Raw genomic sequence first — 13,005 nt, forward strand, 5'->3', positions numbered from 1 at the left:
ATTTTTACATTGAAAATTTTCGGGTCTTAATTGAAACTTGGGTCAGGTCTGGGTTTAGTATAAAATTTCACTAACTATACTCAGGTCCATGTATTAATCAGACCTTCGGGTCCAGACCCGAGACTTAATCGGGTCTTATTATTTATGACCATACCTGAACCCTATAGGGTTTGGTTCGGTTCGGGTCCAGGTAATCCAGGCCCGTTGACACCCCTATATACAAACCTTACATTCAAACCTTACATTCATGTAATTGAAATTTGAAAGTTAGATGGCTTATCATTATTGAAGGTCAGTTTTCATGCAGTGTTGCTGCGTGCCTCTCATGCAGCTTCACTTCTCCTGACCATCCATTGCGCATCCAATACATCTCGAGAAATGTCGAGATGGATGGCTGTCAGACAAGTTGCTGCAAACTGCATATAATATAAAGCCTTTTAATTGTGTGGGTCATGAACCTTTTGTTGTCCCCCACTACCTGTGTTCTTTTCCTTCCCTTCTTGTTTTAAACTTTGTCAAACCATGAAATACTTTCCCCGACTAGCAATAATCATGAAATACCAGTCTTTGGACGTTTAGGACGTGTTTGCATCGTTGGACGTGCGAGTCACACCCTCAGGGGGTGCGACTGGTGGGACCCATAAAAAACAACATTACAGAGCAAAGCGGTCCTTGCAGGGACCACCTTGTTCTTGCACTTCTAATGTTGTCAGTATAGGAATCGGACATGTATCGTTTGGCCAACGATTCAGGTGAATCAGCAGATACCGATTCTCAAGTGAATTGTTCTTAATAGGCCAAAAAATAATTAAAAATATTACGTATCAATCAGAATGTGACGAGTGTTAAAGCCATTAAAATAATATTAAAAAACAATTTTAAGATTTTTTACATTTATTAAAAAAATAGCAGAGTGGATCACCTATCTAGCCATTAAAAGGTTTTCTAAATTTCCTGTTTGAAAAGCACAATATAGTATCTTCAGAAAACAAAGTTCCTAATGACTGACAATAACCATAGTTTCTTAAGAAAAATATCATAAAATTTAAGGGCAACATTTACACGATTGCATCAGAAAACTGAACACCAATTCAATAAATTTAAGGAATTTTCTCTCCTTTGGAATCTACATTCCTCACGAAGGCTGAGAAGCACATTCTTGCAAACATATCAAAAAAATTATCAGCAGTGAGAGAGAGAGAGAGAGAGAGAGAGAGAGAGAGAGGCCTCACAGTGTGCAGTCTCGCTAGGAACGATAGCGGGTGGAAACACCAAATTTTGGTACGTAGAGCTGATTTAAAAAGAGGCGGGTGTTGGCATTATTTTTCAAACTCAAGCGCTTATTTATAAACTTTCAAACTTTTGGTAGTTTTTGTAAATATATCAGAAGTTAGGCGGGTATTTATAAATTTTTCAACAAAGAAATGTCCAAAGATAGGCGTCCCGTGAGGTTGATTGCTAAAATGATCATTAGTCATGGCACCCCACTTCTCTCTCTCTCTCTCTCTCAATCATCATTAGTCAATACAATACAAATTTAAAATACAATCTCACGTGCAACTATAACAAATTTAAAAAATATATTTTTATTAAAATTACATTAACAAGATTAAAATAATATCCATAGAGTGACAATGCCTACTAAAATAACATTAACAAAGATTAAAATAATATCCATAGAGTGAATGCCTACATCAGCAAGTTTGATCGTTTCTGCCCTTGTTAATGAATTCAAAATAAAAAGATCAGATGCAATGTAATTTCACACTTTACTGGGCTGTTGCATCATGCATGAGGTCACACACCATCTTTAAAATACAGATGGTGGACGAGCAGGTGCACCAGATCTTCCCTACTAAACAGGGGCCTCAGTGTACTGACCCTTCTGTTAAAAGGGCGCAACACAGAACCACTCGAGAGAGAGAGAGAGAAAGCCGAGAGAGAGAGAGAGAGAGAGAGAGAGAGAGAGAGAGAGAGATGTCTAGTTCTCTACCATTGCAGGAGAGGGTAAGTCACCCCAATCGATTGGAGAGGGTGTTGCTCTCCATCCTCTCAGTCCTCATCTTCTCTCTGCTATTGTATCGCCTCACCGTCCTCCCCAGCCTCACTGGTCTCCCCTTCAGCCTGTGGCTCATGGCCTTCTTCTGTGAGTCTTGGTTCGCCTTCGTCTGGGTCTTGAACGTGAACATCAAGTGGCATTTCATCGAGAACAAGACCTTCACAGATCATCTGCTGCAGAGGTAACAAGCCAATCAATCCATATACATGCATACATAGAAAGAGTGAGAGCAAAATTAAGGTTGTGATAGAATTGAAAGTCCACTTGTTTTCATGGCTATAACTGGCAGAAGCCACGACTCTACTGATTGGGTCCACGGACTCTCTCTCTCACTAAGCAAAATCTAACCTTTGAATAATGTTTAGCATGATCTATTGATTATTTTCATGTATTAAAGTTGGCCCAAAATAGTATTTCTAAACCAACATTTTCTTCATGAATTGTGAGCGCTTAGTTTTTCACCCATCTTAAAATGGCATCTTAGGGATAAAATCTTTTAACATATTAAATAAACCATGCTAAACACATTTCTACGGCCAGATCTATGGTGGGTAGATCCATTCAAACAACAGTGTGTACCACCATATGCTCTCTCTCTCTCTCATATATATATATATATATATATATATATATATATATATATATATATATAGTGAGAGAAATGGGTAGGTGCGAAATTGATACGTGCTAAATGGTTTTTTTGCCCTTTTGGTATTTTTTTTCGTAGTTTTCACTCCATAAATGTGTTGGACATGGTCCATTTACGAGTAATCCACACCTGGGTCATGTGTTTTTGATGAAAAACAAATGATATTTAGAGCCTCAAAAAATTACAAAGATTTTGGACCGTCGACTTTTTTAACCTTATAAAAACCCACCTATGTGTTGAAATCAAACACTTCAAGAGCTGATCCCTATAAAATCAACTACATAGATCACATCTGTACAGTCAGAATTTAAAAATTAAATGAAAAAAAGCTAAAAAACTCATTTAGCACCTATCCGTTAGTCTCTCTCTCTCTATAGAGAGAGAGAGAGAGATTGTAAACTATGTGTTTCCTTGACCATCGGGACCTTTTTTGCCTAATTCAAAGCTGTAGATGGGTTTATCATTGCTTATTTACTAAGAACTATGTTTTGGATCTATATATATATATATATATATACTCTAAACTATGTGTTTCCTTGACCATCGGGACCTTTTTTGCCTAATTCAAAGCTGTAGATGGATTTATTATTGCTTATTTACTAAGAACTATGTTTTGGATCTAATCATTTTAACAAAAAAAAAATTCTCAAAAAAATAGTTTAACAAAAATTCCTTATTTCTAGATAATCAAGTTTTTAGTGCAGTATATATCATTGATTTTTTCATTGTGATTAAACAAAAAACACGCGTATGTTTTCTAAAGGGCTTGAGAGATGAATGGTATGGAAGATACACATATAATTGAGAGAGGTCAATTTTTTATGCAGCATCCATGCGTGCGTAGCGTGTGCAGCTTCACTGCTGCAGACCATCCATCTCAGAGGCATGATTAGGTGATCGAACGAAGAAATCTACAAAGGACTGCGACCCCCCCCCCCAACACACACACACACAAAACACAAAATCACTGTGTGATGTAGAAAATCGTTGCACACGCACAACAATTTTCTTTAAGTAGTTTGATTTTAGTGGAATTTACTTGATTCCTATTTTCTAAATAAATATATTTTATTATTTAAATTTATTCATGCATACTTTTAATACATTACAAAAACATAATATAATAGGTAGAAAGAGAGAAATACATTGACCAAAAACTGAAAAAGAAAAAGGCAATTATAGAAGGATAGGCAGGTGACCCTCAGGGCGTGGTTGTGTGTTCGTGGCCGAACACTGTTTGCTCTTTATGGGGGAGGTATAGGTGTCAACGGATCTGGTTTGGTTCGGACCTAGGTGGGACCAAAGCCAGATTTGAGTTAAGATGCGGGTACTGGGTCCGGACTTGGGTCCAATCGAATCTATCATAGGAGAAATCATACCTAGACCCCATAAGGATTACATGAAACAGACACACTATATATACCCCGTAAAATAATATTTTTTTAAATCTTTTTTACAATGAAAAAGTTGTATATCATAACCGGAACTCAGGTCGAACCTGGGTCTGGTATGAAATTTCATAAACCATACCTGACTCCATATGTTAGTCGGATCTTTTGAATCTAACCCGGATTCTAATCAAACCCCCTTGTTTATCACCAAACTCTAACCCTACAAGGTTTGATACGGGTCTAGTTAGGGTCAAACCTAAGCCACTCTACGTGGCTGATCACCCCAGTTGGGCAGAACACTCATAATCCTGTCAAATGTTTAAGTGCTATAATCAAGCTTCTAAATTATGTTTTATGTCCTTTAATATCCCTGTATTTACAGATTTAAGGGGTTTTCAGAGTTCCCTGCTGTTGATGTGTTCGTCACCACAGCAGACCCCATCATGGAGCCCCCTATCATCACCGTGAATACTGTACTTTCGATCCTGGCCGTTGATTATCCGGTGGACAAGCTGGCGTGTTATGTATCGGATGATGGTTGCTCTCCCATCACCTTCTACTCACTAATGGAGGCTTCAAAGTTTGCCAAGTTATGGGTTCCCTTTTGCAAGAAGTATGGGGTGGAGGTTAGAGCTCCCTTCAAGTACTTCTCTCAAACGTCATTCAATGGTGTTCACAACCTCACATTCAACTTTCATCAAGAATGGAAGGAGATGAAGGTACAGACTGACCACCAACCAGTACTAGCACTGCCGTCATCATAACACATGACTACGCCTCTCATGCATCTCATCATAGTTATAACAACAATTGATCACAGGTTACTGTAGCTGTAAAAGCTTTGTACTTGTGAAAGTGATTTATGTGATTCACTTTGTCAAGCTTTTAAGTAATGAATTTGACTTGTTTAAAAATCTATCTCGTAAGAATGTGTCAATGTCATGACTTCAACACATTCACACGTAAGCATTAATGATTGTGAAACTTGTGTAAACCTTTCACAACTTTTGAGCCTTCAACATTTACATATGGGAATCACATACACAGGTTGACCCACTTTCATATGAAATTGGGCATTTTCTTACCATTGGTGTAAAAAGCAGTTACAAGGTAAGGCCAATGTCACAGGGACACGTCATTTCAGTGTGTCTCAGTGACACGATGGGACATGCTCGGACACGGACGGTGAATATTGTAATATTATTTTCATGATTTTCTATTTTATTTCAATAAAAATGTATTTGTAATGATAAAATATCAAAAAATTAGTTTTTTATTGATTACAAAGTTTAAAAAAATTGTGTCCTCGTGTCTTATTTTCCAAAAAAAAAAATTGAACTTTCGAGTCGAATTTGGGTCGTGTCTTTGTGACATGGGGTAGGGCACATAGATTTTCTCACCAAAATTCATTTTGTAGGAGAATGAATTCATAACCCCTCCTATGGAATCATTTTCACACACAACCTTTTAATGCCCTCATCTTGTGAAAATTAAATTTTGGTATTGCTATTCTCTATTCTTTATACACCATTGGCCATAATAACTTTAATATTGAAACACACATATATATACTCTCTCTCTCTCTCTCTCTCTCTCTCTCTCTATATATATATATATATATATATATATATATATATATATATATATATATATATATATATATATATATATATATATATATATATATATATATGAAAGGCAGTTAATTAACTACCCCATTTTCTCTGCAAGTAGAAAGCATACGAAGAGCTTAGCAAGAAGATATCAGAGGTGGCGCAGAAATCAATTCCAGATGAATTTTCAGCTTTTTCCCAAATTGAAAGGGGGAATCATCCAACTGTGCTCAAGGTAGGCCACAATATTCTCTCCTGAAGGTTACTGTTAACCATACCCCATGTTGAGAAGTAATAAAGGTTTGTAAAACAGATTTATGGATCGGTTTAGTCCTTCCGAGTCAATTTGATTTCTTGACTTGCTTAGGTGGCGATGCAAGTTAATTAACTCAGGGCATTTACCTCAGATTGTGCCAGCCTGTTTTGATATTATATTACTCCCATTTAGATCAAATGCGATTCATGCTTGCTAGATCCAGCACATATATTACTAGACACCTAAAGTTTGGGCTCATATATGGGCTGTGAATCTTCCTACCGGATCCAGTAATTACTTAACAAGCTCTAATCATCAGCGTTAACAGCATTGAACTTTTTTTTTCGAAGCCGAGTAAGACCCAGCCCAAATGATAAAACTAGCTGGGCTCAGGCCTGGATAAGAAAGTTTTCAATAGGGCCTGTCCAAACCTGCACAGAACCTGATAAGGCTAGAACTCAGCCCAACCCAACATGGGGCATGTCTGGCTGTTGGCAATTCAAGGTTGGGCCTATCAGGCTCTAATGAGCATCAGGCCTGCCTGGGTCTGGTCCATTCCTAATGAAAATGCTAGGGTCTAGGGATGTACATGGGCTGGCTCAGCTCTTACCCATCAGGGTAAGACCTTTTGTTGTTCATTTTAATTAACAAAACAAAATACATATATGCAAACTACATCCTTATACAACTACGTAAACTCATTTGGTTACCAATACTCAGGTCATAAATGAGCACAAGGGAACACATGAGGATGAGATACCACATTTGATCTATGTGTCCAGAGAGAAGCGACCCTCACAACCACACCACTTCAAAGCAGGAGCCATGAACGTTCTGGTATTGACCTACCTGTGCCTCACTGGACTAAGATAGTTCTGACCGAGCAGTGGCTGTGTCTGACTTTTCTTGACTTGTTCAGACAAGGGTTTCTGGGGTGATGACCAATGCACCCTTCATGCTCAACGTGGATTGTGACATGTTTGTGAACAACCCAAAGGTGATGCACCATGCTATGTGCCTCTTGCTCGGCTTCGAGTCCGAGTCCCACAGCGGGTTTGTGCAGTTCCCCCAGATGTTCCATGATGGGCTCAAGGATGATCCATATGGGAATCAATACAAAGTGTTAATCAAGGTGAGCCAGTCTAAAGCCTCAATTGTTCTCTGTCTCAAGATTGTACCACTTGTTTCAAGCTGTGTCCTGGCCAAGCTATAACTAGGAGTGCAAACAAATTGGATCTGAATCCGCATTCTGAGCAACTGAACTCAATCTGGACCTGGTTTCACATAATATCCGATGAATTAGAGTTGAATACAGATCCAAATTCTGAATATATTGGTAGTTTTACACAAAGCACAATTTTATCTAAATAAAAATGCAACAGTATAGAAGATCTTGAGTCCTGGATTGATCATTCTCTCATCCTACTTATCCATATGATGAGATGCATATGTCACAAAACCCGGATCTTTGCCAGATCCAAACACAATATCACCTGCCTATTAGCTTAATTTCAAGGGTTTTAATATTCTGTTGGTGTTGAGTGAGTGCAGCATTATATTCATGGAATCGATGCATATCAAGGAAGCACGTATTCCGGCACAGGTTGTTTCCATAGAAGGAAAGCAATTTATGGTCAGCCACCATCAGAGCATGGAGAAACCAAGAATGGACCCAAGTTGAAGTTAACCAATGGTACTGACCAATATTCATTTTCTTTTCTTGCAATTTCTATATTAGTTCAAACAGATAAAGACGTAGATGGTGTTTTGACTGTGATTGAGAAAATATGACAAACATGACCAATTTATTTTTTTCTTCATGGTTTTGCTGTTTTGTCGCCTGAAAAATTAGTGGTCAAAACTATTTTTCTAAGTTGTTTGAAAAAAAAAATCAGGCGCCATGTTGGTTGTTTGATTGAAAAAATCAAGTGTCATGATTTCGACCAAAGTGCCTCATTTTTCAGGCGACAAAAGGGAAAAATTGTTAAACGAAAATTAAATTAGCTAGATTTGTTATATTTTGCAAAATTGTTAAACTAAATATTTTTTGTTTAGAGATTTTCAAAATTTTGCTAATTCACAACCAATATTGCAATTATTTGGAAAATTCACAAGTATGAAATATATAATGGGGAATGTGGTTTGAAAGGAGTGTTTTGTGATGGACCTTGTGTTGGTTTGTAGGATGGAAAAGTGGGAGCTGCAGGGAAGCAATATTGCCATCCATCTTTGGGGGCAACGAGCCCTTCATTGAGTCAACACTCAAGTCAATCTTAGAAGGAAATGACTACATTGGTCCTCCTCTGAAATCAAAGAGCCTTTCAAGTTGTTTGGAGGCAGCCATTCATGTGTCTGCTTGTGATTACGAACTGAACACCTACTGGGGGGCTCAGGTCATGCCTTTCTCTTTCTCTTATTTTCTTTCTCTTTCTCTCGCAACTAAAAATGAATCAGATATGCTCAAAGGCATGCGTTACATGCACTTTCTTTAAAGCGATAATTGTTCCACTTATGATCAAGTCTTTGTTGTAGTGGGTACTCGTATAATTCTATTTTCTCTTAGGATACAAAAGAGCCTTCACCTACTCAAGAAGATTGACTCATAACTTACAGTGAGTTAGACAGAACAACTGGACACAGACAACTTAAATAACCTATTGACTCAAACCTGGACTGGGCTCACCCAAGGATCTACTGGGCAGGTTTCTTGACTAAGTCAAGGCTAGTGTGAAAATGAGCATTAGGGAGAAGAAAAAAAAGACGGCTCGAGAGCTCGAAAGAACTATAGACCACAAGAGCACAAGAGGGAGAAAGAGCTAGCCGGAGAAAGCAAAAAGCTTGATAAAGAGAATGGAAGAGGGTCAGGGTATATATAGGCTCCACACCAACAACTATGCATAAAGGCCCATAAAGGTCATGAAGAGGGTTTAAACGGTTAGTAGATGCAGGCTTATGGTTTGGGCGTAATGGTTAGAACAAAATGACAATCAACAGGTTAGAAATAACCATGCTAGGTCTAAAAAAGTCCAAACAATGGGTTGCAATCAACGGTCAACCCAACGGGGTGGGCAATCAAAAACTCTATGTTAAAACCATCTCAAAGTCCAAAAAGAATGGTCAAAGTCCAAGCAAGACCAAAAGTTGAATCAAGCTAAAACCCAAACCCAAAGCCAAAGTCTAAAATTCAATTGGCTTTGCCCATGAAAACAACCTACACTATCTAAATCATGGGAAGCTTCCTCAAGTCTTCAATCTTGAATTAAACTTTTAAAAAGAAATGAAAACCCACTAACGTAGGCAAATGATAGGAACAATATAGTTTAAGCTAGGTTACCCAATAATTTTGAGACAAAACCCTACCAGCAGCTGCCTACACCCCCATATATGGCAAACAAAAATATATGTGTGCGTGATCAATGGTGTTTTTGTTTTTTTTTAGTGCTGGTCATGATCAGTGTCTTAGTGGCCACACCCATTTTCATTGACCCGTATTCTCTCTCTCTCTCTCTCTCTCTCTCTCTCTATATATATATATATATATATATATATATATATATATATAAAGAAAAACCATCTAACCAAAGAAAAGTTCAAAATCTACAATCAATGATGATAAGATGATGTTTCTTTGATAATTGAGTTTTTCATGAATCAGATTGTATATATTGGATTTTTGTTATTTATTTATAACATGTTTTGGTTTTTTAGGAAGTAAGCAATTTGTTTTACATTATGATTTTTCGATATTTAGACGTGTCTTTTAAAGTGCTCAAAATTAATGGCTCGCAATATTTTATATCATAAGGTTTTAAATGCACTGTGATTCATATTGCAAAATCATTACGATAAACATATTTCTTATTAAATAAATTATAAATAACAAATGTATAAGACCCATTTGATGAAATAATCAAACAGAGGAGAAGTTGTCTGGTTGTAGATTTTTGACCTTTTTGTATTGGACGGTCTTCTTTCCCTATGCTTGCACACATACACACGTGTGTATGGTTCAAGGGATTGAAAGCGCCTGGAATAGGGATTTATAATGCAAGTTTTGAGGTAATAAAAACTACACCACAATCTGTGTTAGTTCATGTTAAACTATGAAAAGCCTAAAAATCCACTGAAATAAAATAAAAAGTTGGGAAGCTTAAAAGAATAAATAACAAAACTCCAATCTTGTCAAATTTGTTTGAACAACGAAAAAAAAATGCAAAAGTTCAAACTCTAATCTGAATCCCAGATAAACCCAATGCCTAATCAAAACCTAAAATCCAATTTGAAATTTCAAATAATTGAAATAGTTGGAAACGGATCCTGCAAGTCTTGGACATGTCTGGCTCCAATCTGCATAATCATTCTTAGGCAATACAAGCAAATTTGAATTTCATTCACTATGACAAATCTTGATAGTTTGTGAGAGCTTATTTATGTTCCACTTAATGCACAAACATATACTAAGATCAAGGTTAAATGGACAACAATTTCAGGTTGGTTGGGCCTATGGAACTACTACTGAGGACATATTAACCGGGATGAGGATCCATTCGGCCGGCTGGAATTCGGTTGGCTGCTTTCCTGATCCACCGGCTTTTCTTGGCAGCGCACCATCCAGTGGACCAGACACCATGGTCCAGCAGAAGAGATGGTCCACAGGTTTGCTGGAAGTGCTTGTTCATTGCCGAAACCCGTTGCGGGCCGTGGTGAGGGAGAAGCTCCATTTGAGGCAGTGCATGGGCTACATGACTGTGTTGGTGTGGGCAGCTCGGTCTGTGCCTGAGTTTTGCTATGCTACTCTCCCTGGACTCTGCATCATCACAAACACTTCCATCTTCCCCAAGGTATATCATCAGCCTTTGCCTTTCCATTCAAGTAGTTTTTTGGATCGTGTCTGTAAACAGGCTGGATTCAGGTTGGGTAGGATCGGATCTGGATCTCTGGATCCAAACCACAATGCATTGAATTTGAGGGGAAATTATTGGTGACACTCGTGGTTTCCGAACCCCTTAGTTGAAACTTACACGGGCAAGTGATCTTGACCAAATGTGATCCGATAGATGTGGTGAACATTGATCGTGTTTTTTTTTATGTAAAAACTTGTTTGAGGGTTAAAATTTAGACTGTTGATTTTTTCAAAAAATCATCATCCAAGGGCTGGTCCTTAAGAACACGGATCGGTTCCATCATACATTCAATCCTAGCCATCCAATCAACAATTAGATGGTTATATGCAACATGTCGGACCCGACATGAAGTCCTTAGAATGAATTAGTTTGAGATCTTGATCCTGTGAATCTGGTCCAGCTCTAAGAATAATATGGATTCAACCCATCCTTGTGAATCCGGTTTCAACGGTTCAGGTGTGGATTCAAATCTAAGCTTATTCGTACTCGTTGACAGCCCAATATCTGGGTCTGGTCTTATCAGATAGGGTTCATACTCGATCTGTTCTCTCTAAGGTCCTGGTTTGCTTCAGACCCTGTAAGAGTCTCTCTTTTTCTTTTTTACAAACTCCAGCCCATTAGCTTGTGCCGGATTCTGATTTTCAACCAACCAGATGGACCCAATGTTGGTCCTTGTGAGTCTGGCTTGGGTCAGATTCGAGTTCCCAACATGATCCAGATAGGAGTACAGAAGTAGGTGTGCAAGCGGATTTGATAAGGGTTGGATCATGCAGATCCTAATCTGAATCCAAAATACAAATGACAGATCCATATCTGGGTCAAAATTGGAATCATGTCTGAATTCAGATCTAAAATGTATGCGCTAGCAAAAAAAGATTCGAAACAAGCTCTTTAGGTAAAAATGCGATGGAATCACATCTTGATCTGAATCTGAATTAGAGACAAGCTAAATTATTGATCAGAATCTGATCTGAATGAACATTTGGATCTTACTTTAGGAATCCAAATCCAGTAATAGCATGATGGATTGAGATCATTTATCCAACTATTTCTGATCAATTTGCACCCCTATTTCACAGCTTATTTCAATATGGTTGTTAATGGCATCCTCTGCCTTGCAGATAAGTGATCCGGCATTCTGGCTACCCGCTGGAATTTTGGTAGTCTTCAATCTCTACATACTCATGGAGTACCTTGTTGGCGGACTCTCGGTGCGAGAATGGTGGAACAATCAGAGAATGACAAGGATTAATTGTGCAACTGCCTGGTTATTTGGGCTGCTAGCTGTGTTCATGAAGGTTTTGGGGATCTCGGAGACGGTGTTTGAGCTGACCAGGAAAGATGATATGGTAGGCGTACCGACCGGCAAGGAAGCGGGGAAGTTCGTTTTTGACTCGTCGGCGATCTATGTTCCTGCAACTTCCCTGCTCTTGGTGAACTTGGCAGCTCTGGTGTTGGGCCTAGCCAAGGTGATAGTTGAAGCAGATGATGCTGATGTGGGGGAGTTGGTCTGTTGTGCTTGGGTGGTCATGAGCTTTCTACCCTTCTTAAAGGGACTCTATAGGCATAGGCCCTATGGACTCCCTTGGTCAACCCTTTTCAAGTCTGGAGTGCTTGCTTCTCTCTTCTTGTGTTTTTCCAAGAGGCTTCAAGGTTAGCTTCCTATGGGTTAAGGTGAGCGCCCATGGAGCTTTACACCACCGAGTCAGTGGCTGAAAATTCAGAAAGTTAAGACCGAGTCTGGTTCAGGTGCAATCACATGGCACAAACTTTATACATTAAGCACAGCACCTGATTACCCTCCAACCAAGATGGTGGGTGATCAAGTGTTTAGCAATCATATTGCACCTGATCTTTTCAGGACTGGCATGAATTAATCTCTGATCCCAACTATGGTTTCTCTGTGCAATAAATATTGACTTTTGGGTTAATGTGCCATGATCTTATTATTAAAGAGGTCATTTTTTTATATACAGCAGTGCCGCTTAGCATGCAACTCTACTACTGCTGACCATTCATTTTCACATATCTCAAGACAAACACTAGAGAAATGCCAAGATGAATGGCAGTCAGTCAAGCATGCAGAGCATATAATGTGAAATCCTAATTAAATATTTGCTCCAACTTTCTTAA

At 38.4% G+C, this 13,005-nt stretch overlaps 1 protein-coding gene across 1 annotated transcript; it reads left to right on the plus strand.

Moving 5' to 3' along the window:
* The first annotated feature begins 1,840 nt into the window (after positions 1 to 1,840).
* On the plus strand, positions 1,841 to 12,803 carry LOC149838007 (cellulose synthase-like protein H1). Its single transcript, XM_090006312.1, has 9 exons — positions 1,841 to 2,240; positions 4,482 to 4,818; positions 5,834 to 5,947; positions 6,689 to 6,805; positions 6,888 to 7,100; positions 7,520 to 7,661; positions 8,153 to 8,361; positions 10,459 to 10,809; positions 11,994 to 12,803. The coding sequence occupies exons 1-9, from the start codon at positions 1,978 to 1,980 to the stop codon at positions 12,528 to 12,530; spliced, it is 2,283 nt and encodes a 760-aa protein (XP_089862438.1). The 5' UTR covers positions 1,841 to 1,977; the 3' UTR covers positions 12,531 to 12,803.
* The last annotated feature ends 202 nt before the right edge of the window (positions 12,804 to 13,005 follow it).

The sequence above is a fragment of the Nuphar pumila genome, chromosome 5, assembly GCF_984573655.1.
Source record: "Nuphar pumila chromosome 5, dmNupPumi1.hap1.1, whole genome shotgun sequence".
NCBI classification, from domain to species: Eukaryota; Viridiplantae; Streptophyta; class Magnoliopsida; order Nymphaeales; family Nymphaeaceae; genus Nuphar; species Nuphar pumila.